This window comes from Centroberyx gerrardi, chromosome 18 (assembly GCF_048128805.1).
Source record: "Centroberyx gerrardi isolate f3 chromosome 18, fCenGer3.hap1.cur.20231027, whole genome shotgun sequence".
Taxonomy (NCBI): domain Eukaryota; kingdom Metazoa; phylum Chordata; class Actinopteri; order Beryciformes; family Berycidae; genus Centroberyx; species Centroberyx gerrardi.
In genome coordinates this window covers 7,101,551-7,124,854 of record NC_136014.1, presented here as the reverse complement: position 1 = coordinate 7,124,854, position 23,304 = coordinate 7,101,551, and the positions used below count along the sequence as shown (strand labels likewise).

The 23,304-nt window shown below is 43.0% G+C and overlaps 1 protein-coding gene across 1 annotated transcript in view; it reads right to left on the bottom strand.

The window, feature by feature from the left end:
* Positions 1 to 1,709: 1,709 nt before the first annotated feature.
* LOC139917775 (regulator of G-protein signaling 6) overlaps positions 1,710 to 23,304 on the bottom strand; it is an 86,022-nt gene continuing 64,427 nt past the window's right edge. The window contains exons 4-17 of the mRNA XM_071906964.2: positions 20,456 to 20,562; positions 18,376 to 18,427; positions 16,696 to 16,760; positions 16,372 to 16,448; positions 15,643 to 15,724; positions 15,379 to 15,453; positions 14,717 to 14,818; positions 14,228 to 14,289; positions 11,878 to 11,988; positions 10,381 to 10,506; positions 6,816 to 7,002; positions 3,392 to 3,481; positions 3,041 to 3,094; positions 1,710 to 1,760 (exon numbers count right to left, since the gene is read on the bottom strand). Coding sequence (XP_071763065.2) covers positions 1,710 to 1,760; positions 3,041 to 3,094; positions 3,392 to 3,481; positions 6,816 to 7,002; positions 10,381 to 10,506; positions 11,878 to 11,988; positions 14,228 to 14,289; positions 14,717 to 14,818; positions 15,379 to 15,453; positions 15,643 to 15,724; positions 16,372 to 16,448; positions 16,696 to 16,760; positions 18,376 to 18,427; positions 20,456 to 20,562 — 1,241 coding nt within the window. The remainder of the gene's footprint in view (positions 1,761 to 3,040; positions 3,095 to 3,391; positions 3,482 to 6,815; positions 7,003 to 10,380; positions 10,507 to 11,877; positions 11,989 to 14,227; positions 14,290 to 14,716; positions 14,819 to 15,378; positions 15,454 to 15,642; positions 15,725 to 16,371; positions 16,449 to 16,695; positions 16,761 to 18,375; positions 18,428 to 20,455; positions 20,563 to 23,304) is intronic.

Here is a 23,304-nt window from a genome sequence, read left to right as displayed (position 1 = left end):
ATCAGAACAGTAAACCTCATACATTCTTTCACTGTAGTATCTTCTAAGGAGTATAGTAAACATGAAATTAACCTATTCCTCATTTTGCTGGGGACACCCTCAAGGACCCTTTGTGAAATATATCAAATATAACAGTAAATCAGATTTGCTCTCTGGTCCTGCAAGTGTACATTCGGAACTAATGGAGAGATCCGCTTCCATTTCCACTTGAAGCTGTGACATGGCCACTAGATGGCAGTATACCCCCATAGAAGTCAATTGGTACATAAATCAAACTGATGTCCACTTGCAACAGATTAATATCCCTTTGTGAAGATGTTCAACAGCACTTACATCTCATAAGCACTAGAGAGCAGCATGTGACTGAAAAGAAACATGATGTAGCTGTTCAATAGAACTGTAATCAAAATACATCAGTGATCATTCTTTGCAAAGAGTCACTCACCGGACACTCCTCACATTGAGAAATTGACTTGATTGAAATGAAATAATGGGCCAAATCCCTCTCTTTATTGTGCATTCCCGCTTTATTATCATGGTCCTCTTTACAGACAGTGAAAAATGCTTAGAGGTCCACCCGCTAAAACCTCATTGTGTTCAGAGATGGGGCAGGTTGTTGTGGAATGTTCAGAAGATAGAATAAAGCCTAATGTTACATCAGCGCACCCATGGAAAGCAATACACCTCTTTGACAAATAAGTCCATTGATCAACATATCTTTATGTGACAAGAAGATTGCACCTTTTGCGTGTTCAGTATTTAGGGGGTTATGAGGCGTTTGAGTACTGTCCACTAAAAATACAGTGTGCTTAAAGTGGTCATATGTTTCAAACAGTGTGTCCAAGTACTGTGACGTCTTTTTCCTTGGATTTTCTGTTTTAGCAAAATAGCAAAATGGACATTCATTTGTATGAAAATGTCACAGGTTATTACTTGTGTAAGCACGCACTGTAATGGTACTATAAATACGGGACATCAGTGTTTATGGCGCCGACGGGTCACACAACGGTAAGTTGGTCAAAAAAGCTTATTCACTATAAACTCGGTGCACTACCCCACTTGTACCACCATTAAAATATGCAGTCCGACTACCTACTGCGTGTCAAATGCAAACCATCGACGTGAAGAGCGAGCAGAAACTCAGTTCAGGAGTGCGGATGATTATTGTGATTCCCCCTCCATCCCCCTTTTCCCTTATATCATCCCAGTGAATGACGTGAAATAAGACGGCTAGCTACGGCATTAACTCTAAGTCTCATTTGGACATCAGTCAAGGCATTCAAGCATTCCATTGTTTATACCACTGAAAGTAAAGGGATAGCCCGTTCAGCTATCGTATTAACATGAGTGTAGATAGATAGAGAGAAACGACAAAGCCTGACATTCCGTTTGGTTACAGGATCGAGTAGAAACCCCCGAAGAAGAGTGTTTAGTCTCTGCGCGGTGACAGCACTGTCCTGGTGTCAGGTCTAGGTGACTTATTGCATGCTGTCGGTCCTCTTGAACTGATCCGCGGTCAGTTTTAAAACGCGGAGGGGGGCGGCGGTGCCGGGTCCAACGGTCCAGTCCAGCAAGTCCAGGCTCCTGTGGCACCCTCACCCGCCTTCCCACACACACTTACACACACCCACCCTGGGGTCCTTCTCCCCCCCCAGGGGGCAAGCAGCTTCTTCTGGGCGCGGCCGTTCCTACTCTAGGCCCAGGCCTCGTCAGGACGACTGCATGAGGCCCGTCAGCCGCTTGCCCGTCAGCGACTTGCCCTGGAGGGGGGAAACAAGAGGACGGGGGGGAGGACGTCAAAGTGATGTCAAGTTAAAAGCTTTCCCTTAAAGTGGCTGCAGCGGCGTGGGAGGGAGGACTGGAAGAGAAAAAGGGACCTGGCTGGCATACAAATGGAGTTGTGTAAAAGAATAAAAAGGTGCCTGAGACCGAGTGGTGGCGTTGACGCGCTTGAAGCGAATGATAGACTGCGAGTGAATGAAAAGAGCAATGATACTACAAGGGAATGTCAGTGTGGGCTATGAGTTAGATAAATGAAGTCCAGGCAGACTTGCATCAGTGAGAAGACACATCCAAGGATAGAGCGACTGAGTTAAGCCTTTACACTCTGGCTGAACTTCATTTCCCCTTCTTGTATCACCCACATATTCTTTATTTATGGCCTTCTAATTCATCATGTTCAGAGAGCGTGTCTGAACCGAGTGATACGTTATCCATTTTGTTATGGTTGCAGGTTTGTGTAGACTCTTTAGGTGTCAGGGTTTAAAGAAATCATCAATGTTCTGCACTCTTTCATGCAGCAGATGAGAATAAACAAGTCTTTACATAAAAGCTACATGAACGAAGCCAAGAGGGCAGTTTGTGAGTGTCCTGTCTGTACACACACATGTGTGGTAGTGCCATTACATCCAGGTTTAACATTGGGATGTCTTAAATCCCTGATTACCCACAATTCCTTGTTAGCAAGCATCTTACGTTGTAAAACTCCCTTATCCTGCATCTCTCCCACATTATTCCTGCAGGCAATTCTTTCTTGAATGTCATACAGTTGAACTTTTTTCAAACATTTCTCTTAGGGAAGGAGCCTAAGTGCAGCAGTAGTTTAGTAAAAAGTGGGAATTACACAGTGGCTACATCTGTACATTAGTGGAAACCTCAGAACTACTGAGCATAGGCGTCAATTGGGTATGAGCTTTAGCAAGTCCAAGTTTTATCTTGTAGTTTTCATCACTATAATGGTGAAAGGAACATACATTCCAAGCAAAAATCACTACAGATTTATTTGGAGGCCATATCTAAAAAACAAGAATCAGCAGAGGACGATTCAGGACCAATGTTCCCTCTGTACTGATAGTGTGTAGCCTTAATATATTGTTATCAGTCATTGCTCCAGTTGTCCCCAGAAATGTAGTTGATGTAACTGGGCTTCTAGTTTTTGTTGACAGATGATACTGCTCTATATGCTGGGACTCTGCCATGCCTTATATGCTTTAATGAATGGAGTTTGCAGAGAGAACAGCAGAGGGAGAGAGATACTCACCACGCTGCGAGTGAACTTCTCCAGAGAGGTGCGTCGCCCCTGCTCCGTTTCAGGCTGCATGTTGGTCAGAGATGGAGACAAGAACCAGAGAGCAAGGTGGGGAAGGAAAACAGTTCAGCATTTGCATGTAGTCACATCTCACACATATACATTTCAATTTAAGGCATTTAGTGGACGCTCCTACCCAGGGAAACCTATCAGTAGAATAAGCTTCAATTCCTACATCAACAAAATTACATGCAATTATACAATACAATTCTACAAAATATGTACACATAGATTCACCCATGGGATCACAAGCGCACACTCTCTCTCACACACACACACACACTCACACTGACACACACACACCTTCTTCTTTGCACTCAGGAGGTCCTGGTAGGCATTGGAGCGCAGGAAGCGTGTGTAGCTGTCGCTTTTCATCAGCTTGTAGATGTGGTCCTGGAGAGAGAGGATGAGAGAGACACAGAGAGACAGAGAGAGAGAGAGAGAGAGAGAGAGGGGAGAAGATGCATGGGTGTGAAGGCGGGCCAAAATGAGGAGCAAGGCAGGTCTCCTCAGTATATTGGGCCTGTGCTACTGGTGTGTGAAACAGGCTACCTCAGGACGGGGTAAACCCAGTGTGATAGTCACTGAGGGAGAGGGGCAGCTGTAACGCCACGCCGACGCTATTTAACTCTTCCCTCTTAGACCTGTAACAGGAGGGGGGGAAATTTGACATAAATTCCCCCCACCCTCCTCCTCCTCGCCCCCCACCTTCTCTGTCTCTTACCGAGGTGTATTCTCTGGAAATCACTCTACAATATAAACCCATTAGTTTATATTGGTGGAGCGTATAAGAAAGACAAATGAGGCAGTCAGCAGTGTGTGTGTGTGTGTGTGTGTGTGTGAGACTTAGAGAGTGAGATGGAGTTTCTAAAGAGGCACTGCTGACACAGATCACCTGAGGAGATATAAATTAAAAGGGGCAGATAACCACTCTGAATGGCGCTTAGAATTGACCCTTGCAGTGAGTGGAGAGAGGGAAAAGGGAATTGGACTATTGGCACTTAAAATGCAATTCTTCCATTCCAAGATCCATTTTCATGTAAAAATATTGCCTTATTTTTAATCAAAGTCGCGTTTGGGCTGAACAAGAGACTTCCTGGTTTGGGATGTGAGCCCATGTGGTCGGGAATGATCTCGATGCTCAGGAGGTGATGAATCGAAACAGGAAAATGCATCTTTTATATGCGTCTTTGAAATAAAAATAAAAATACAATGTATCAAGTTACCACTTTTGTGTACAATATTAGATCTTTTACTCCTCTTGTCCCTTGTCTCTTGTCATTGAGTGTCTTGTCTTGTCTAATTAGGTGGCTGCCGTGTCCTGTTCTGTCTTGTTCTATGTCAAGTGTGCCATGCACCATTAGATGGCTACTGTCTTGTCATGCTGTCTTTATATGCATTTTACACCAGCCTACATTTTCCAAAACTGCATGCGGTCCAACAGAACAATCTGGTGATCAAAAGGCAGCGACTGTCACTGCCTTTTGATCATTTATTATATCGTTTAGCAGAGTTTATTCATGGGGTATCTGACTAATTCAATATTGGGTGTCTTGGAGACGTTGTGGATTGGGATTTACACAGAACAATGTAACACTTATTGGTCACACGGAGCACAAGGGATACTCTGAAGAGCACTTTCATGCTATACAGTATTTGGACTTTTTCTTGTTTTTTTCTTCAGTATATACATACATACATATATAATTGTATTTCTCACAGGTCTTTTAGGACCCCGTCCTCCATCAGAGACCAACTCCCCATCTGTCCTATCCGCAAATACTGCAGCATTATTCTTCATTAAATCAAACTCAGTCGCTCTCTCAAATCTATTTAGACTTCATTACAAAGTCCTTGACGGAGCAACAAAAGAGGATAAACAATTCAATTACAAACAAGTTGCGAACTTGGAATTCTAAGTTTCTCTCTGACTTTTTTATCAGAATTGAGTTAACCATATATTCATTATCTTTGAATGTGACATTATGCTTGTGTGGTGCTATTAAAAAAGAAAAACTTCTGGGGTTGAATATTCAAAAATATAGAAAGTACATAACAGTTTTGCCAGATGAGGTCAAATCTTTGATATTCATTATCTCAGAACTGCACTCCACCTAGATAGAACCTTATAATTCCAAGTTCATGAACAGTAAAAGAAATACTCATTAGCACCTAATAAGTGAGGACAGTTTCATAGCCCATATAAAACATGATGGCCTGTTATCTGCGATTTTACAGCGGATCACACCCTCACTCATTACTGCAAGGTCACAATTGTAATGCAAATCAGAGTGAAGGGATGTTAAAAGTATTGTAACACTCACTTTCCTTTCCTTTATTCTTTTTTTCCTTCCCTCTATATTTTCTCTTAGAAAGAATCTGCGCACGATTGCTCTTCATATTTTAAAAGCACAATTTCAAAAGACTTTCCTCCTGGGGGATCAGATCGCAATCACATCATCTGTGGGGAAGCGCCCTGCCAATGGAAATTCATAACAACACTATTGAAGATAATGAGCTGAAACAGTATGTGGTTTGTATGTGTATTATGTGCATAAAAAGGCACTAAGTTATTGTTAGTGTTATTGAATTTTCAGTTTGGTCAGGCCAGGTAGCCAATCGGCTGACTGGTAGGATTAAGGTGAAGGGCTTGTCTGCTGTTGCAATGCTGGAAGAGACTGCATGGCTTAAGCTGGACTACATGGATTATTCTGTCAGAAATGATATTGTCACATTTATTAATGTTGGCGGCTGCAGAACGCAATATGCACAGTGAGAGAAGAGCGTCTGACTGTATTTAAATGTCAGTTGTAGATATTATTTCTGTGTTTGGGTGTGGGGGGTTTAAGGTGATTTTAGTTACTTTTTTCTTTGTTTTTGTTGTGTGAAGAACTAAAGCAGCGGTTTTTAAAGTGGGGTCCGGGGACTCCCAGGGGTCTTTGAAGGGGTTCCATGAGGTTCCTGGCAAAATGCAGAATAGAATAATATCCCATAATTATTTCACTACCTTCAATGCTACAATAAGAGTATGTATAAGGATGACTGGTCTGATCCTAGGTTTCTCTCTCTCCATTATTACACTGCAAAAAATTCCATCTTAACATTTTTATCTTGTCTTTAAGTCTTTAATCTAGTGTTGAGTCGTAATATCTTATTAAAAAAATGGGAGAGATAATTTTACTTTCTAGTGCACTTTAGTTTATTTTACCAGAAATTTTCCCAATTAGAGCATGTATAAGAACGACTATTAAGGTTTAACTCTCACCACTACAATCCCAAGTCAGTCTCAAGTCAAGTCTAAATGTAGTTTACCAAGTCAAGTCCAAGTCTAAATGTAGAACACCAAGTCAGGTCAGAACAAATCAAATCAAGAGTCCAGTATCAATTTAATATCTTAAAGAGAGCAAAATATTTCAATGCAATATGGTTTTAATAGGATCATTCCATACAAATTCAGAAAACAGAATTTCAATTCAGTCGTCTGCTGGAACAAGACCTAAGTCATTTAGAACTAAGTCATTTACACAAACACAAGATCTTTTGTCAAGACTTTAGAAACCTTTTCAAGTCATCAAAGTACAAGTCAAAGTCCCAAGTCAGCAGAACCCAAGTCAAGTCAAATCTCAAGTCTTCTCTTCATGCATCAAGTCAAGTCTCAAGCAATGGAAATTGTGACCCTAACCCTTTCTCCCTCAGTCTTCCATACTGCATCCTGTGTTTTCCCCACCTGTGCGTCCTCATAGCTGTATCGTCCCGGGTCCTTCAGGTTCTGGCTGGTGCGCTCGTAGCTGTGGGAGTCCAGGTTGATGGAGCTGGGCGCTCCCTCGGCCAGGAACTCGGCCCAGATCTCCTGCGCCCTGTCCGCCACCTCCTGCAGGGGCCTCCGCTTCAGGTCCTGCACCGCTAGCCAGAACCTGCAGCGGCACAAATCAAACGCACCTCAGATGAGTATCCATCTGTGGGAGCTGTTTGTCGGAGGCAGGAGGGATGCAGCTCTTTCACACTGCAGAAATGATCCATCTTAACAGTCATTTAGTCTGGTGTCGAGTCTTAAAATCGTATTTTTCGTAAAGCGAGTGAAAAAAAATCTGCCAGTGGGGTGAAGATGAGACTAAAAGACTTGTTATGATAGACATTTTTTTGCTTTGCAGGCAGAACCTGCAGTGGAATTCAAGCAAATATAATATAACTTATAATTTAATGCTGACCCAGACTTGTTGAAATGGCTATGCACTGCAATTAGGGTTGTGCACTGCAACCATAATTGCTTTTATATTCATGTATAGGTTTTTAATGATTATTTATGGCATTTCTGCTTAACTACGGCAGATAGGGCACAGTGGAGAAAGACAGGGAAGGTGAGGGAGAGACATAGAGAACATGAATCAAAGTTAATGAGCCGGATTTTAACACAGTCTAACTCTAACAGGGTGTCTGCAGGTTTCAGAAGGACAAATTAAGGACTTTTTAAGCCACCTGGAATTCAATTTAAGACCAATTAAAAAAAAAAATACAATGAATGAAACATGTTTTGCATATTGTACAACTAACGCTTTCCTGTATTAACATGTAACACAAAACAAACTGGTCATTACATTGTGAAAAAATAAGACCTCTTAACTTTATATAGGACATTTTAGTATTTTTAAAGACTTAGATTTTGAACATATATTTTAAGACTTTTTCAGACTTTTTAATGACCCACAGGTAGCCGAAATGCAGGAAAGTGAGTGGCTGGCCGTGTTAACCAGCAGAAGCAGCAGAGAGCTGTGGATGGAGCACAACACTTGGCTAACTGCCTCCAATATTAGTTTCTATCTATCTATATTGATCTGTGGACTGGCTCGGCAATACAGAGAGAAACACCTCTGGGGGTCTTTCTCTCTCTGTCTTTCTCTCTCTGTCAAAAGTGCCTTTTCAAAGGCTCCCTCATAAAAGCAAAAGCAATTAAAGGTCTTGAAACAGAGAGAGTGAGACAGTGGTGAGAGGAGTAGTGGTATAGCTGCGGGTGGATGGGGATAGGGGTGTGATGTTCATACCGTGTGTGCGTGTGTGTGTGTGTGTGTGTGAGTGTGAGTGTGAGAGAGAGTGTTTTATCTCCCACTGTAGCTTCAAGGTATCAGCAACCTGCATGCTATCTCCCCTGCCCACTCCCAGCCTCTGTGATTCCTGGCAGGTTCCTCTTTGGTAGAGAGAGCATCACTCACTCACTCACACACACACACACACACACACTCACTCTCTCTGGCTTCTAGAGGTGCTTTAATACACACAGACACACACACACACACACGTGCAGACACACCCACACCTCGCTGCTTTGGTGCATAAAGGGGTTAACATGATGTATCTGTGTTTGCCAGTTGGAATGAATGATGAATTTAATACATTTCCAAATCAGTAAACAACAACCTTGTGAAATAAACAACTTTAATCATTATAAAGACACACACACGCGCGCGCACACACACAGGGCGAGGGAGACCAGTCACCTGTAAGTGCTGCAGGGTTGCTGTTCTTCCACAGCTGATACATGGGATATGGGTGATTAGCCATGCTGGGTATTATGTGTTATCTTTGCCTGGCGGGGGCCATTGGACCAGATAGGGGGAGGTGTGTGTGTGTGAGTGTGAGTGTGTGTGTGTGTGTGTGGGGGAGGAGGTGGGAAGAGGTGGGAGGAGGGGGGGAGGGACGGGAACAGAGCAGATAAGGGCCGGTGCTGGGGGGTCGGGATGTCAGAATTAGCTCAGTTCTCTCACACCGTGGGAGAGCGATTGATTTCAAGCCGTAAGATGAGGAGGAAGCTGAAAGTAAGAGGATTGATGGATGATGACTAGACTGCACATTTTTTCCCCCAATTTTTATCTGCCATACAAAAAGTGGGGCCAGCCAGTCGTCAAGCTGACAGTGAAATGTCAATTTCCAGTCTGCAAATTGAGATACGAGCTAATCCATGCTTTGTGTTCCACTAACTAAAAGTCTCCTTCCAAATCAAAGGTGTTCATTGGAGAAAACCACAGAACTTCAATGGACAGAACAGTCCTTCCACTGTTTGCCTTGGTATTTTGGCTAGTACAGCATAAAATGACAATTACCGGTATGTAATTTTAATGGTTAGTTGCTATGGTGACAACGCAAGTCTGGGCGTTAAGGCTGTAAAGTCTGTCAAACTTGCTTGAGAACTGAGCAGATGAGTCTGTTAGCAAACTGTGAAAACTCACGTACTAACGTAGCTTTATCAAAGATTGTGCTTCTCTCGCTAGCTCTTCTAGTCAACATTAGCATGCTAGCAAACCATGACAGCAAGGTGACAGAGAAGCTGCTTTGGTCCTTGCTGCAAAATGTCTCGCCTCAGTGACTTGCCATAAATCGGTTTATATCATATGGAAGCTAGCCCAACGGTTCACATAAAAATGGCCGCCACTCCGACCATCCAGGAATGTTGATTTGAATGGGAATGACCGTTATATCCATTCAAGTTCTGTGGAGAAAACAAATGCTGAAAGATGCAGGACAGCCATAATAACCCATCTGTAAGTAAATCCATACATGTAAGTAGGTAATCCATACTACCCACCCTTACAGTCTACTACTAAATTCTACTTTTATTGCTTTCATTGTTCTTTTGTACTTGTTTTATTGCTCATTTTATGTTCTATTTTTGTGCTTGTATTGCTGTGTACTGCTGTATCCTATTACTTTTTAAGTTTTATCTTCTCCTAAAGAGGCTTTTTGAACATTTACACATAAAAAGTGTAAAAGTTTCCATTTTTCCTCTATTGCTGTGAACATTTTCTGCATGGAAATTTGTCATCGGTGTTGAAACAGCCAGTTAAAGAGGGAGGTGATGGCAGTGAGGTTCCAAAAATTCTCTGCAGACTTATTTTGATGCTTCTAGGTGAAAAGATATAAGAAACCTGGATAAGGTACCTGTGATATTCTGATATTATCCAGGATACTGATACATTAATATGTTATCCTGTTGGTCAGTGTTGCATAGAAACTAGCTCACGTCTCTGGTTAAATCACTGGTGGGAGAACGCAGTTTGGCAGAGATTCTGTTTATTGGTGGGTTGGATTGGTCCATGGATACAGAGATGTTAGAGAGTGGGTTATTAAAGGTGTATATAAACAGTATATCCCAAATAAGACCTGAACCAGGATATGAGCCAGTATCTGGAACACATGCAAGTGTAGGTTGAATTGTTATTGTGTGATATTAATCAGCGATGGAGACATTTATCGATTTAAAAATGTTGCAGATTCTAACTTTAAGCGTTCACTGTGCTCACCGCAGGTTCTCGGAGCTGAACTCTGACTCCAGGAACTTGAGGAAGAGCTCCTGTCCCGCCGGGTCCTTCAGGGCCTCCTCCAGAGAGAAGCCCCACTTCTTCACCCGCGGCTGACTGGGCTCCTTACTGAGAGAGAGAGAGAGAGAGAGAGAGAGAGAGTGAGAGAGAGGGAAGCAGGCAGCGTAAACATCAACCTGAAGCTGCTGCAGGGAGGTAAAGATTAAAAAAAGATTAAAAGCGATTAAATTACAGGGAGATTGCGGCGCGAGGGGGGGGAGAAAGGGAGCGAGGGCGGGAGGTGGCTGACGGATGAAACCAGAGGAAGCGATGAGACGTTTAAAATCCTCAAATTCGATTGGCCTCTGAGACGTCTAGAGGCGCTAATGCTGCTGGGATATCGGTGTCTGGAAAGCCGCATGTTATAACGAACGCTCATCTGACACCCGATCATTTTAATCTCTACATGGGACATTTTCTCCTAACCTGCAATTAATCAATTCAGCTGCATTATTAAGCTACATTAGGCGCAATGATTATACGTCGGCTCTAATTAATTCCTGCATTATTCAAGGAGTTCAGAGGATAATACAAAGTGTTGAGAGATTATGGGGCCGCCCTCTCCAAGAGATAACAGTGCAGCCATGCTACCTTCATATCTCCAGATAATAATGAAATAGCCAATCAATAACTTGACATTGCCCTATATGTGTCCGCGACAAACTGGGGAATGATGAATTGAGTCGGGTTATTTGATTTGGATTGATTAAGTCATATATCTTAATAATTTCAGAGGGCCGGGGGGCATTTTGCAGAGTGACCTTCGACTCTCCTTCGCCTACTTCAGAAAATGGCTAATTACTCAAAGTAATTACCTGTAAATATCCAGTCCGGGACTCAGGAGTGCTATTAAAGTGAAAGTTAATTCATGTTCAGACATACTGATTGAGCTGTCACTGTGTGATCCTGTGAGTAACACATGGATTCAGTTTTAGGGTGGATGTTTGCAGTGAGGTTGCAGGGTGCTGACACAGTGTTATTTTAGGGGTTTGAGATTGAATATGATCTTTGGTGAGGAGAGAAGAGAAAAATAATTGAGATCAACCCACAGTTAGATGTCTCTGAGGGTTCAGACCAGACCTGGGCAATAGAAGCTGAATATTCGCTTCCATATATGCAACTTGAAAACATGGAGGGGAACGTTTTTCAACCGTTTCAGCACACAAAGGATGTAGGTTTTTAATTCAATAAAGAAAATGAAAAACAGCAAAATAAGGAAAAACACAGCAAAATTGTGTATAATCTACTGTCCACTACATCTGGACATTTTTACTCTTCTCCACTGCACATAATCAGCATTGTATGTCCTTTGCATTGTGTTTCTGACTCTCATACATGATGTGTGAGTTAAATTCTTCATGCATGAAGTGTAAATGTTATGTACTTGGAAGAACGATGAGTCTGTTTCTGTTGGGTTTTTTTGCTTTCTGGTTTTTGTACCTGGCCTCCAGATCCCAGAAGGAGCAGTCGTCGCTGGTCCAGGGGTTGGAAGGCTCCGGGACGGTCACAAAGGGGTCGTACTCCAGGTACTGCTCTGTGTAGCTTATCAGACTGACACACACACACACACACACACGGGACAGAGGACAGAAAGGAACGAGGGCATAGCCAGTTAAACGTTTACACCCGGATTTGCTTGAAGATGATCAGTATTTGTTCTGTTCACCTACAAATTTTAAGTTGTAAGCTTTCAGAAGTAAATTAAGAAAATTATAAGTAAACATATAATGAAGCAGCACACATCCGCTTTACACAAACTCACCAAAGCTCAGTTGTAAACATCCCACTTGCCTTTGATAGCCTGAGCCGAGCAAGAACTGAGAGAAGCAGCGAACATAAAACACCTGCAGCAGCCCTCTACAGCTTGGAGGCTGCAAGCTAAGTGTTGTTTATTGCTCACAGTCACAGCAATAAAGCAAGGACATAACACACACCCCTGTTCTCAGCCCAGCCCCAGTAATTCATCATGAACTCTCCCTTATCTTCTCTCACTGCTTCTTTCCACTATCATGTTACCCATTGTAGAATTCATTTATCCTGCATCTGTAAAGTACTATTCTGAAATGTAGTAAATTGTAAGAAAAATGCTCGGAATCCAAGCACAGCATTTTTCTTTGTCGGAACTTTGCACCCACTTTTCTGTTCATAAAACGGAAAAAGAAAAGCACTAAAGCATTTTTTGCTGTGATATGCAGTAGGCCTATGCTTGTTATCATAGGAAGTGGTTATATTTGATTCTTTCTTAATGGGAAGTAACTACAAAAATCCCATTTTTGGTATCTCTTTAATGTCACTTTAGTATTGTTTGCTGGGCTTTTTACCAATTTCTGCAATTTTATTAGGAAAAAAACACCTTTTACTGTAATAATCACAAAAAACGCTGCGTCGCTCAGTACTAACCCTGCAAGGCTAATGGGCTCGATTCTCACTGAAGCCACCCATATATAAAAATCTATGTATTTATGATACTTTGGATGTTAGTGTCCATGGCAGATGTTATATGTGGTGTAGTTTCATGCGGTGTTTGGCTCGATCCCCCGGACGTTTCCGCTCTGTGAGCCGCCAATTAAAGCCAGCTCCATGTGAAGTTAGGAGGGTAAAGGGTCCAACATCGCAGCCAGCGGTAATCGCAGCTTCTCTGCTCTGCTGGGGAGTAATGGCTGTCCTGGCTGACTGATCAGAGAGCGGGATTGGCAGGGAAGCGAACTCTGTCGGCCACACGGGGGGAACGGAGGAGCGGCACACATGCGTACACACACACTAACACACATGAAGCGTCGACAGGAGGGCTGTTGTGTGCGTCTGAGGCTGGATCGGGTCTCTAATGAAGCTAGAGGTCAAGGTGTGTAGAGGAGTGGGAGCTAGAGGAGGCGTGCCAGGACTTCACATCAGCATTTAATCAGTTTAGAGACCAAGGTGAGTGCTTCTGAATGCTGGGAGATGTGTGACAGCGGTGTGTTTCTCCTGTATAATTCACATGTGGTGGCCCTCTACAAACAAGACGATTACCACCACCGCTAAAGAAAATGCGACCTAAAATATAAACGGTATACATTTGGCTTTGGTACTCCATTTGATATTGTTTTGGTTTGAGTTTGGTAGAACTATATTTTGATAAAATCTTCCCAGCAAGAATTTGACAGACGGCGATATGCAGGAGGAGACCAAGTTCAACGTCAAACCAAATGAGTACAAATTTTCAAAATCTGATATTATGACAGTAAAAATTCATATTAAAACAGCTTTAGGAACTGTTTTGAACTGATATCAGAAAGATACTTAGGTCTTGATTTCACAAAACGATGCAGGTAGCAGCTATGGACAAATACGAATGTCTAAACTTCCATTATGGTGTTTTATTTACTCAGGTTTTCAGCATTGGATATCTTTGCTGTGCCATAAAAATCTGTTCTTAGCCCAGTTCACCCCCAAAACAGTTACAGGGCCAATGTCTTTTTTCATACTAATATTCTATCTCCAGATGTCAAACTGGAACCCCAACAGGGACAGATGGGGTACCAAAACCAAAATTACCTCCAGCTGCCACTGCTCTACCACAGGTACAGCAGAGGGAACACCACAGCGGTTAGTGGAAATCAGGTTTGTGTGATTAGAGATGGCCAGAGAGGGAGTGCAGCAGATGGGAAGCCAGGCAGGCGGCCTCTTTATAAGAAATGCTGATGTCCCCTACCTCGGCTAACATAATGTGCAGATTGATGAGATAAAAATTGGACGCGTTCTTTCAAGGGTGTGCAGTATTTTTAGTGCAGCAGACAGCGGTTTCCTGTACCTGTCAGCGACCTTAGACATCTTCATACAGTGACGATCTAGCTGGGTGTGCAGGAATAAGATCTGGAGGAGGGCGAGAAGAGAGAAAGTGTAGCATTTTTAAACGTCAAATTCATAGTTGTACCCTGTTTTGTGCCATAAAGTGATCCAGCAGATTTCCCTCCACATTTGACCTGGTGTTCCACAATGTAAAATGCAGCGTAGAGGCTGGTAGAGGCTGACAATCTTCTCGCCGATGGTCTCGTTTGTTTACAGAAATTATACTAATGTCTCAAAATTAATGTGGTAATGATTGTGTTAAAATGCTACAAGCAGCACCTTTAAACTCCAGAAGGCTTCCTTGCAACAAAATTTTAAATTCCCTATGAACAGAATTCATAATTTCCCCGAGGGTTTAGCTCAAATATTGGTGGAGTAAATGTCATACTGAACTAGAGCTCATCATTTCACCAAACTGTTTAACACTACACACAGTGGGACCGCTCAGTACCTCTTTCTCCACATCCTCCTTGGTGCCTTTCCTGCAGTGGTGCGAGGGAGTGTGTATGGGGCTCTGGGACTGCGTTGCCTCCTCCGCCAAGCCATACACTGACTGGACGGTTTGAAGACGATGAGAGAGGAGAAGCGGGAGAGGCGAAAAGAGAAAGAGAGAGAGAGAATGCGCGCTTTATTATTTTCCTGTCAGATGAGGCGTGCAAACAGCGGCCAGGAAAGCTACAACGCACATTATACTGCGAAATGAAAGGGATCCATTTCAAAATGAGACATCCACCATTTCAAAAACTGGCACATACTCTGAATTATCGCTAGCATGAAAGTAAATCTCATTACGGAAGAGCGCTGAAGTTATTCGCCTACTTACGACCACCGCTTACAAATTATTAACATTTCTGAAATTGGAGTCGTCTGTATTTGTAATGAATTTCCGTCAACATTTGTTTTTCAAATTGGTTACATATTGTAGTTTGAGAGGGGACAACGTGCGTCCTTGCTTTGTGCTTCTCCAAACCATTTGTCTGTTCTTCACTCTTCTTTTGTGTGCAAAAGCTAAAAAAAAGCCTTTATTTTTAGCAATAGAATTAGATTTTTTTTACTTTCGAAGAGTGCCTTGGGTATATATAGTTTTGGAATCCATGCCATTGGAGCTGATACCTTCTTAACTCTGTGAGGATTCTTCATGCGTCGACACTTCCGGATGTCCATCTCTGTGGTGTTGACGCATCCGGGCTGGGGAGCGCATGAACATAAAGACATCATTACAGTCAGCACTGCTGTTTTTAAGTCTTCTTCCCGTGGCATTTCTGCCTTATTTTACAGTAAACATTCGAGAGAGACAAGAAACGACAGGAGAGAGAGAGCGGGGATAGAAGCTGCGTGGGCAAACGTGCGCTCACGAACACGCCGAGAGAGGCTTACCACGGGTCTGTGGACGTCCCAGAAGGCCCTCTCCTGGCTGTCAAGGATCTTCCTCTCGGTTTTATCCTTTTTCCTGTCGATCCTGCAAATGAGAGCGGTCGCTGTTAAGAAAAATCTCGCCGGCATTTCCCGCCTGCACCGCACCGGATGAGGCAGATGAATCGGGAAGAAGGGATAAAGAAGGAGGAGAGGCAGTCGGGGGGGGGGGGATTATAAAGACGAGGATATCCATCAGTGTTTAACAGGGGCGAAGCTCGGATTAAGAAGGCTTCGCTTAAAAGGCTACGGCGCACACAAGCGTCAACTTGAAGCAGTGTAGATGGACAGTTTGGCCAAGAGTGATAATCAATAATCAAAAATTTTCCATGTTGCGACTTATGTCCCATTTCTGTCCCTATTCTCCCGCTTACTATCCGGATATTGTCCATCACCATTCCTTTGAAAAATTCTTTCTGTATCATCACCCCTTAGAAACATAAAGCACTAGAGCCCCCCCCCCCCCCACACACACACACACACACACACACCAATCACAGTGGATAGGCTGCATTGTATGAGACTCCATTACAGGGGGGTTAATGGAATCCAAGTAGGAAAGCACCCATTGTTCATGAGGCAGGATCTCACACTGAGATCACATTATTTGCCTTTCATACTTCAGGTGTGATTGACGTCGCCGTGTGCACTGTAGCTTCGCGTGTTGCCATGGCGACGGAAGCGCACACTTACTTGACCTGGGCCTCAGCCTGCATGAAGATAAACTCCCACTTCCTGGCAAAGGCTCTCTGCAGCCTGGCGAGGTTCTCCTGTTCGAGAGAAGGAAGAGACGAGGTGATAATGCTGCGACCGGCGCTCTTCACAAAAAAAAAAAAACATGTTTCGCCTTTTCACAGAGTTGTGGAATTTGAAACCTGCACTAGAGATGCAATTTAGATCTCATGTCATCACAGACACGCACCACTCTGACCTTTAAGAGGTTGTTTTGCCGCCCCGAGCTTGACATACAGATCAATAATAAGAAGTAATGGGTTAGAGGAACACGCCGGCACCCACCGCCTCGTAATCTGCCAGCTCCAGCCTGGTCTTGTTCTGCATGGTCCGCTTGCACAGGTAGATAGCTGAGAGAGAGAGAGAGAGAGGGAGAATCTCAGACAGGGTTTTATCAGTACACCCATACAAATCCCTCTCCTCTCCCTCCACTCATCCCTCATCCTCCCCCATGTACCTGCCTCACCTCTCCTGGTATGAGAGTGTGATCGGTTTCGGAGGCTCCCTGTCCATCTATGTGTCGCTTTAGGATTAGCAGAGGGAGTGTGAAGGAGCACTCCGCCCTGATCTCCACGCCTCAGTGATAGGCTGAGAGGCAGGACGTGGAGCGGTCCTGGACTAATCCAATCTAATGGTCCCCTCTAGAGTGGCGGGTACAGGGTGTGCTGCACAGATTGGTGGGAGGTTATTTGTCTTCCTATTCAGATCTAACTTGACATACATACTGTGCTTACACTGCCAAGTAGGATTCAGAAGGTCCATATAATACCGATATTTGTAGACTGAGGTTGCCAATAGCCAATATTTTGTGCCGATATTCAATGCCTTCAAATTTGATCATTTTCATGCCAAAAAACTACAACTATTCAGTGTTTCTCCCAAAATTGTATTCTTGTCAGGGTAGAAAATCCTCTGAAACAGGATTTAGACCATCATGGGACACTAAAACTCTTTGAAAGCCAGACTAATGAAATTCTTTTAAGGTTAGCAGCTCTTTAAGGCAGGGTGACCCAATTCATCTGTTCAAAGGTAGGGAAAGTGGGATTACATTAGGCCTTCAAATGAAGAGTTAGCCTAATTTACAAAAACAAAATTGTACAATTAAATGAATAAATAAAATGTGCAATGAAAATGACAAGGCCAATATCGGCCTGATACAAACCGATATATTGGTCTACTGTGACATATCCGTGAATCTGTGAACAATTAGAGAATCTTTACAGTATAGAGAAGAGCATTGTGGGAGTCGTGTGAAAATTTGCAACTGAGCTGTGAAGATTCATAGTTAAAGTTAAACTTTTCACAATAATATGTTTACCACCTTTTATTAATTAGATACTGCTCAATAAATAACAGACTTGTAGAAAAGGATTCTCTCAAGTGCTGTGAACTATGATGTAGTTGGATGGCGTGCAGGTATAAAGTGTATAGAGTGAAGTGTAATGTGCCTATGCATGGTATTTTGGTCATACTTGTTTGAGTCCAGTGATGTTTACTAAGGTTTGTAGAAAAACGGGGGCTCTTAAAATAACCTTAATGTTAAATGGATACATTTTAAATTTTTAATGGGTTATTTTTCCTCACCACTTGTCACATTTAGGGAGTTGGGAGTATCTTGAACTTCCAATCGGTGGGGAGTTTGTGTTCCAAAACAGAGTACGGGCCAGAAAGCGAGTTTTAAAAGTCTAAAATCTCAGCTTGAGTCACCGGTATTGATCAACAACCCTATTAAACCCCTGCAGATATATTATGGTCATTTTGTGCTACAGTAAAAATATGACTTATTTCGCATTGGCTATCCAAATCAGGATCAGAATAACAATCCCTTTTTTATCACTAAGTATTCCTCCTTAAAACCAAAGTCACACAGTTAGCTGGGACGCTGAAGCACAAATGCAGGAACTATTTACCACAGCATGATACATTTCTGCTGGGAAAAACTACAATTCAAATTCAGGCTCTTACCGTAGTCTGTGTTCTCAGGCTCCCAACAGTTGGACGGCCAGAAGTATGGTGCCTGAGGAGGATCAAAAGGAGGAGGTGAGAGCAGATAGAGGCGGGATCAACCAGCGGTTAGTATTTCCCCTGCACAGATGAGCCCTGAACCTCTGCACCACTCCTATACGAAATACCAAAATATTGGAATGTCAAAACTTGGCAGGGAACCTTATACTTGGAGGCTTCTCTGAAAAACAAGAGTGATGAGGGTGACCTTTACGAGAGCTGTTTGTTTTTGCCACCGAGACACAGCAGCATACAGATTGCCCCGCGCCCCTAACCGAGCAATCGAAAATATTTGTTATTGCCGGGGTTGAAAGGATTCAGAAAAGCCGGCTCCCGACGAAGAGCCAAACTTTTCCCCCCGTTGAGCGGCATCCCAGGGTGCTGCAGAGGCGTGGGAGGACTGCAGCGACACCGTGAAAAAAAAAAAACAGAGAGATGATGAAAGCAGCAAAACAAACAATAGGAAATAGAACAATAAAGCCAGCCGGCGAAGAACAGATACTGATAGAATTGTTATTAGACAGAACTTTTTCACACTGGTCTTGAATCACATTTTTAGAAGCGTCTACAGTTGTTTCAATAAGGAGAGCGGCGTGGAGATATTACAAATCTCGCACTGATGTTAATTGTTTTGATTTTTCATCTGTGTTTCTCTTTGTCTCGCGCTAAAAGTAATTTCCAGCGAAATTAAATGCTAATGAATGGTGATTATCTACGAGGCTTTTCTGCTATTCCAAACAGCCGCCCTCCTCCTCCTCCTCGTCTCCTCTTCTACTTCACTTTGAAGGAGGAGAACTAAGGTCAAAGCACGGTGGCGTGCACTGTTGTCTGCTTTAATTAAACGGCTCCTCCAGCTCCAGTGGAGATTCAGCCCTCCAACAAGACTCGCTGAATAGGAAAGGAGAAGATGCTACACGGAGATCATTGTAATCTCAGCGCGCGCCGCCTTTCACCGTTCCCTGCCGAGGGATTTCGAAAACATCATTTCCACTTTTTAATTAACAATTACAGGATAAAACAGTCTGACATAATTAATCTGTGGCTTTATTGCCATTGCCTTATCTGTGCAACAGTGAAGGAGGAGGAAAATGTCGGCATTTTTGCTAAAGGTCTGTCTGTCAGCCTTTCAGTAGCCCTCTCCTCAGCCCAGAACAGACCTGCACTCCTCGCCTGATGAATATTTCAACGGATCACCATTCATTTTTAATAGGGTCATGGCATCCCAATGTAGAACTGAAGGAGCTGTAGAGAGCGGACAGGGGCTTATGTCACGGAGATCAAGATCGGTCTGGTGTAATTCCATAACGGAACACGTAATCCTGAATGGCTGATTGGAGTCTTTATGCATGTAAGAGTCCCTGCAGTCAATCAGATTAATACAGCTGGACAGTATCTCTCACACTAATGTGGGATAGAGAAGGGATTAGTTTGGGTTTACGTCCATGTTAGGAAAGGCACAAGGCAATTTGCACTTATGGGAGAAAGACTATAATCCATTTACAATAAAGAACCAATTTATGTGAAAGTCTGGCTTTAAATACCATCTATGTGTTGACATAGATTCTTCCTGAAGTTGCATCTTTATCTGTGATATTAAAGAGATACCCTGACATTGTGAATTTTAGATATTTACCAAACTCTTGTTCAAGTTGAGGCAACATGACCTTCAGATGGCTTGTTAGCATTGCTAGCATTCTATTCATTTCTACATTCGTCCTTCGACTTCCCTTAGACTTTGTCCAATTAAAACCTAGTGGTACCGCTAGCTACAAGCTTCCAGCCAGAAATGGCCATTGGTTTCATTAAGGATTATTAACAGTGAAGCCATTTTAGGGAAAATGAAGGACAAATAAAGTTCCTGTTTTGTGCCGTAAAGCAATCCAGCAGATTTCCCGCCAAATCTGACCCGGCGGCACACAATGTAAAATTCTGCCAATTTTCTCACCGATGCTCTCATTTGTTTATGTTAATCACACTACTGTCACCCCTTTGATCTCCTCGTTGTCTCCAGTCTTAGCTGATCATCTGTGCTCCTGCTCACCTGAAAGCGGTAGAAGGTCCCGTCGTCTTTGAGGGAAAGGACATGGTCGGAGATGGGGAAGAAGTAGCCCTGAGCTGCGATGAGGCTCCCAATGTGCATGGCTTCAGCTGTGAAAGAAGCAGGACAGGAAGAGATCACAGCAGTCCACATATTACCAGTCATGTAAGTATGGCATGAACGCGGTGGCAAAAATGAAATGAAAGTCACTCCTTTTACTGTACACTCATGAAATTCAGATTTTGGATCAAGACATGACTGTGATGCAAAACTACAAACTTTCTCTCACTTTAAGTACATTCATGTGTTAACATCATCAAAGGTCAATATTTGGTCATACATTAACTCTGGAGAGTTAGTCATCTATCAGTCACTAGAGTATACTGTATATTTAGACACTAGACGCAGCCTTTTGTATCCTCATGGGATTTCAGGTGTAGGATGCAGCATTCTGCCCTGCGGTAGCTTGGCACACTGGGGCGTATGCGGATGACTCAGTGATCGACCCAGTGTCCAGGCTGTGAGCTTTTGTACCAGTAAAGCACACTGCTCTCCCACCACCATGCCTCAGGTTATACAGCCTCACTAAACAACACTTTTTGAACTCCATGGAAATTAGCCACAATTAAAGTGGTAATCCTCAGTGTCCTTGTTTTCTTTATTTTGCAGCCAAGCACTCATTGCTGTGGTGTTTCTGTACTGCACTTCCCAGAGATCACCTGTCAATCAAACAGTGTGTCCAGTACTGTGACGTCTTTTTCCTGTTGATGAAGTTTGAGTTTCTTTGTCTGTTCAGCCATGGCAGCTATCGCTGCTCATGCTAACTACCCAGTTCTTCTTCTATTTATTCCAAACAAACCGGAAACATAAATCACATCACTTCCTGTCCACCATAGGATTTTTTCCCAGGAAAGACCTACCAGACACAGAGGGGCGAATTCACAAAGAATGGATTGCGGCCGCTAATAGCACCATGAATTGCGTATCATTTGCAACCGCTATTTGCTCCGTCTCAAGGACCAATTCACAAAAGATATTGCGCTAATGATATGCCAGCGCAAACACGCCCATAACCTGTTGCAACTGAGTGCAATTTGCCCCTGTTTTGCGTCTGATTGCAATTACCAATGTGGCAAAGTATAAATGTTGCCTTAGAGAAAAATGTTTTTAGACTGCGAGCTGCAAGTCCTGACGGACGAGGTGCAGTGGCATTCCTCAAAACTTCAGGCAAGAAATTTAACCGGGACTGCGAGAAACCATATTTGGGATTTAATATCCCAGTCTGTCAGTGCTGTTGGTGTTTCCAAACGCACCTTCAGACTGCAAAAGAAGATGGCATGATTTGAAGCATAGAACAAAGGAGAATGTAGGGGAGCTTTATTCATTTATTTTTCATGGCACAATTGCATCCTGTCACTGCATCCTTTGTTTGTCACTGCATCTCACTGCATCCCAAAATAAACTAGAAGGGCACTCGGAGAGCGCAGACCTCCGCCAAGGCCAGTCTTCTATGATATGCAAATGTGCAAGCGCAACCAACACGGATCCACTCCAAAATTGAATGGGTTCTTCCTTGGCCCATGCTACACCCTTCCACCAAGTTTCATGAAAATCGGGCCAGTAGTTTTTCCGTAATCCTGCAGACAGACAAACAAACACACAAACAAACGCACCGAAAACATAACCTCCTCGGCGGAGGTAATAAATGAGTTTGAGCGGGGCTGTCCATGGTGCTGAATCTTTAGGCCAAAATAAAGCCCACTGTGCTGACTAGTGAGATAAGTGAAAATATTTTCAGTGAGAAATTGAGTTGTATTGATTGTTTGGTTGTACTGATTTATTTGCTTTTGTTTGTGAAGCAATCTGTGTTAAAGTTCTATAATAATAATGATGTCAAAATATTATTTACAGACTGTATTTACAGACAATTTTATATTTTAGGTCACACAAAGGTGGAATTGTTGCAGAGACATTTGCAAGGTCAATTAAATTCAATTCTCAGTTAAATCAACAAGTGATAAAGTCTGGGCGTGACACCCCTTATAAATGCACTTCAGTTACCACCAACTCTCTGAAAACGATAATAATTTCACTCTAACTGCGTGTGGCAATTAGCGCCGACCTTTGTGAATTGGACTGTTTTTGCAATGAGGCTCATTTGCATAGAAAGGGGCCAATTTTGCGCCAAATGTATGCATATTACCTAATTTAAATACGTGCAAATAGCACAGGAGCACTGAGACGCTATTTGCGTGGCAGCGCAGTTAGCGGTGCATTTCACCCTTTGCGAGTGCTTTGTGAATTACACGGTTTCTTTCTGTCTTATTTGCACAGGTTTAGCGTCAGCAAAAGCCGCACAATCCTTTTGTGAATTCGCCCCAGAGTGTTTAAAACCGCAAATGTAAAAGCTTTCATGAACTGGCTATAGGCGGAATCACTATTATGTTAAATCAATTGGTGATAGAGAGTAGAGAAACAGGTATTACTTTAAGGTGACTGCATAATCTGTGGACTGCTGTCAATCATAGAGTTACCCCATACTGTACCAAAGTATTGTACTGCATAATCCATTATGCAGCTGAAATCCAATTTCCATGCAAGGACACTGATGGCTGTATTTACTAAGCATTTGCAGTGGCGCTAATGCAGTTGTGTGCATAAAAAGTGCAGATTCTGATCTACTAACCTGTGTGCACAAGCATTTTGCGACACCTGACAGGAGACTTTTAGCACGTTTGACCTAATTAATATGTACTTTGGAGGATTATTGGAATAATGCTTGATCTCCTGGCCTCTGGCTCAGCTACAGTGGAGAGATCACAGTCTGCTCTCTGTCCTGCGCTGCTTTGATA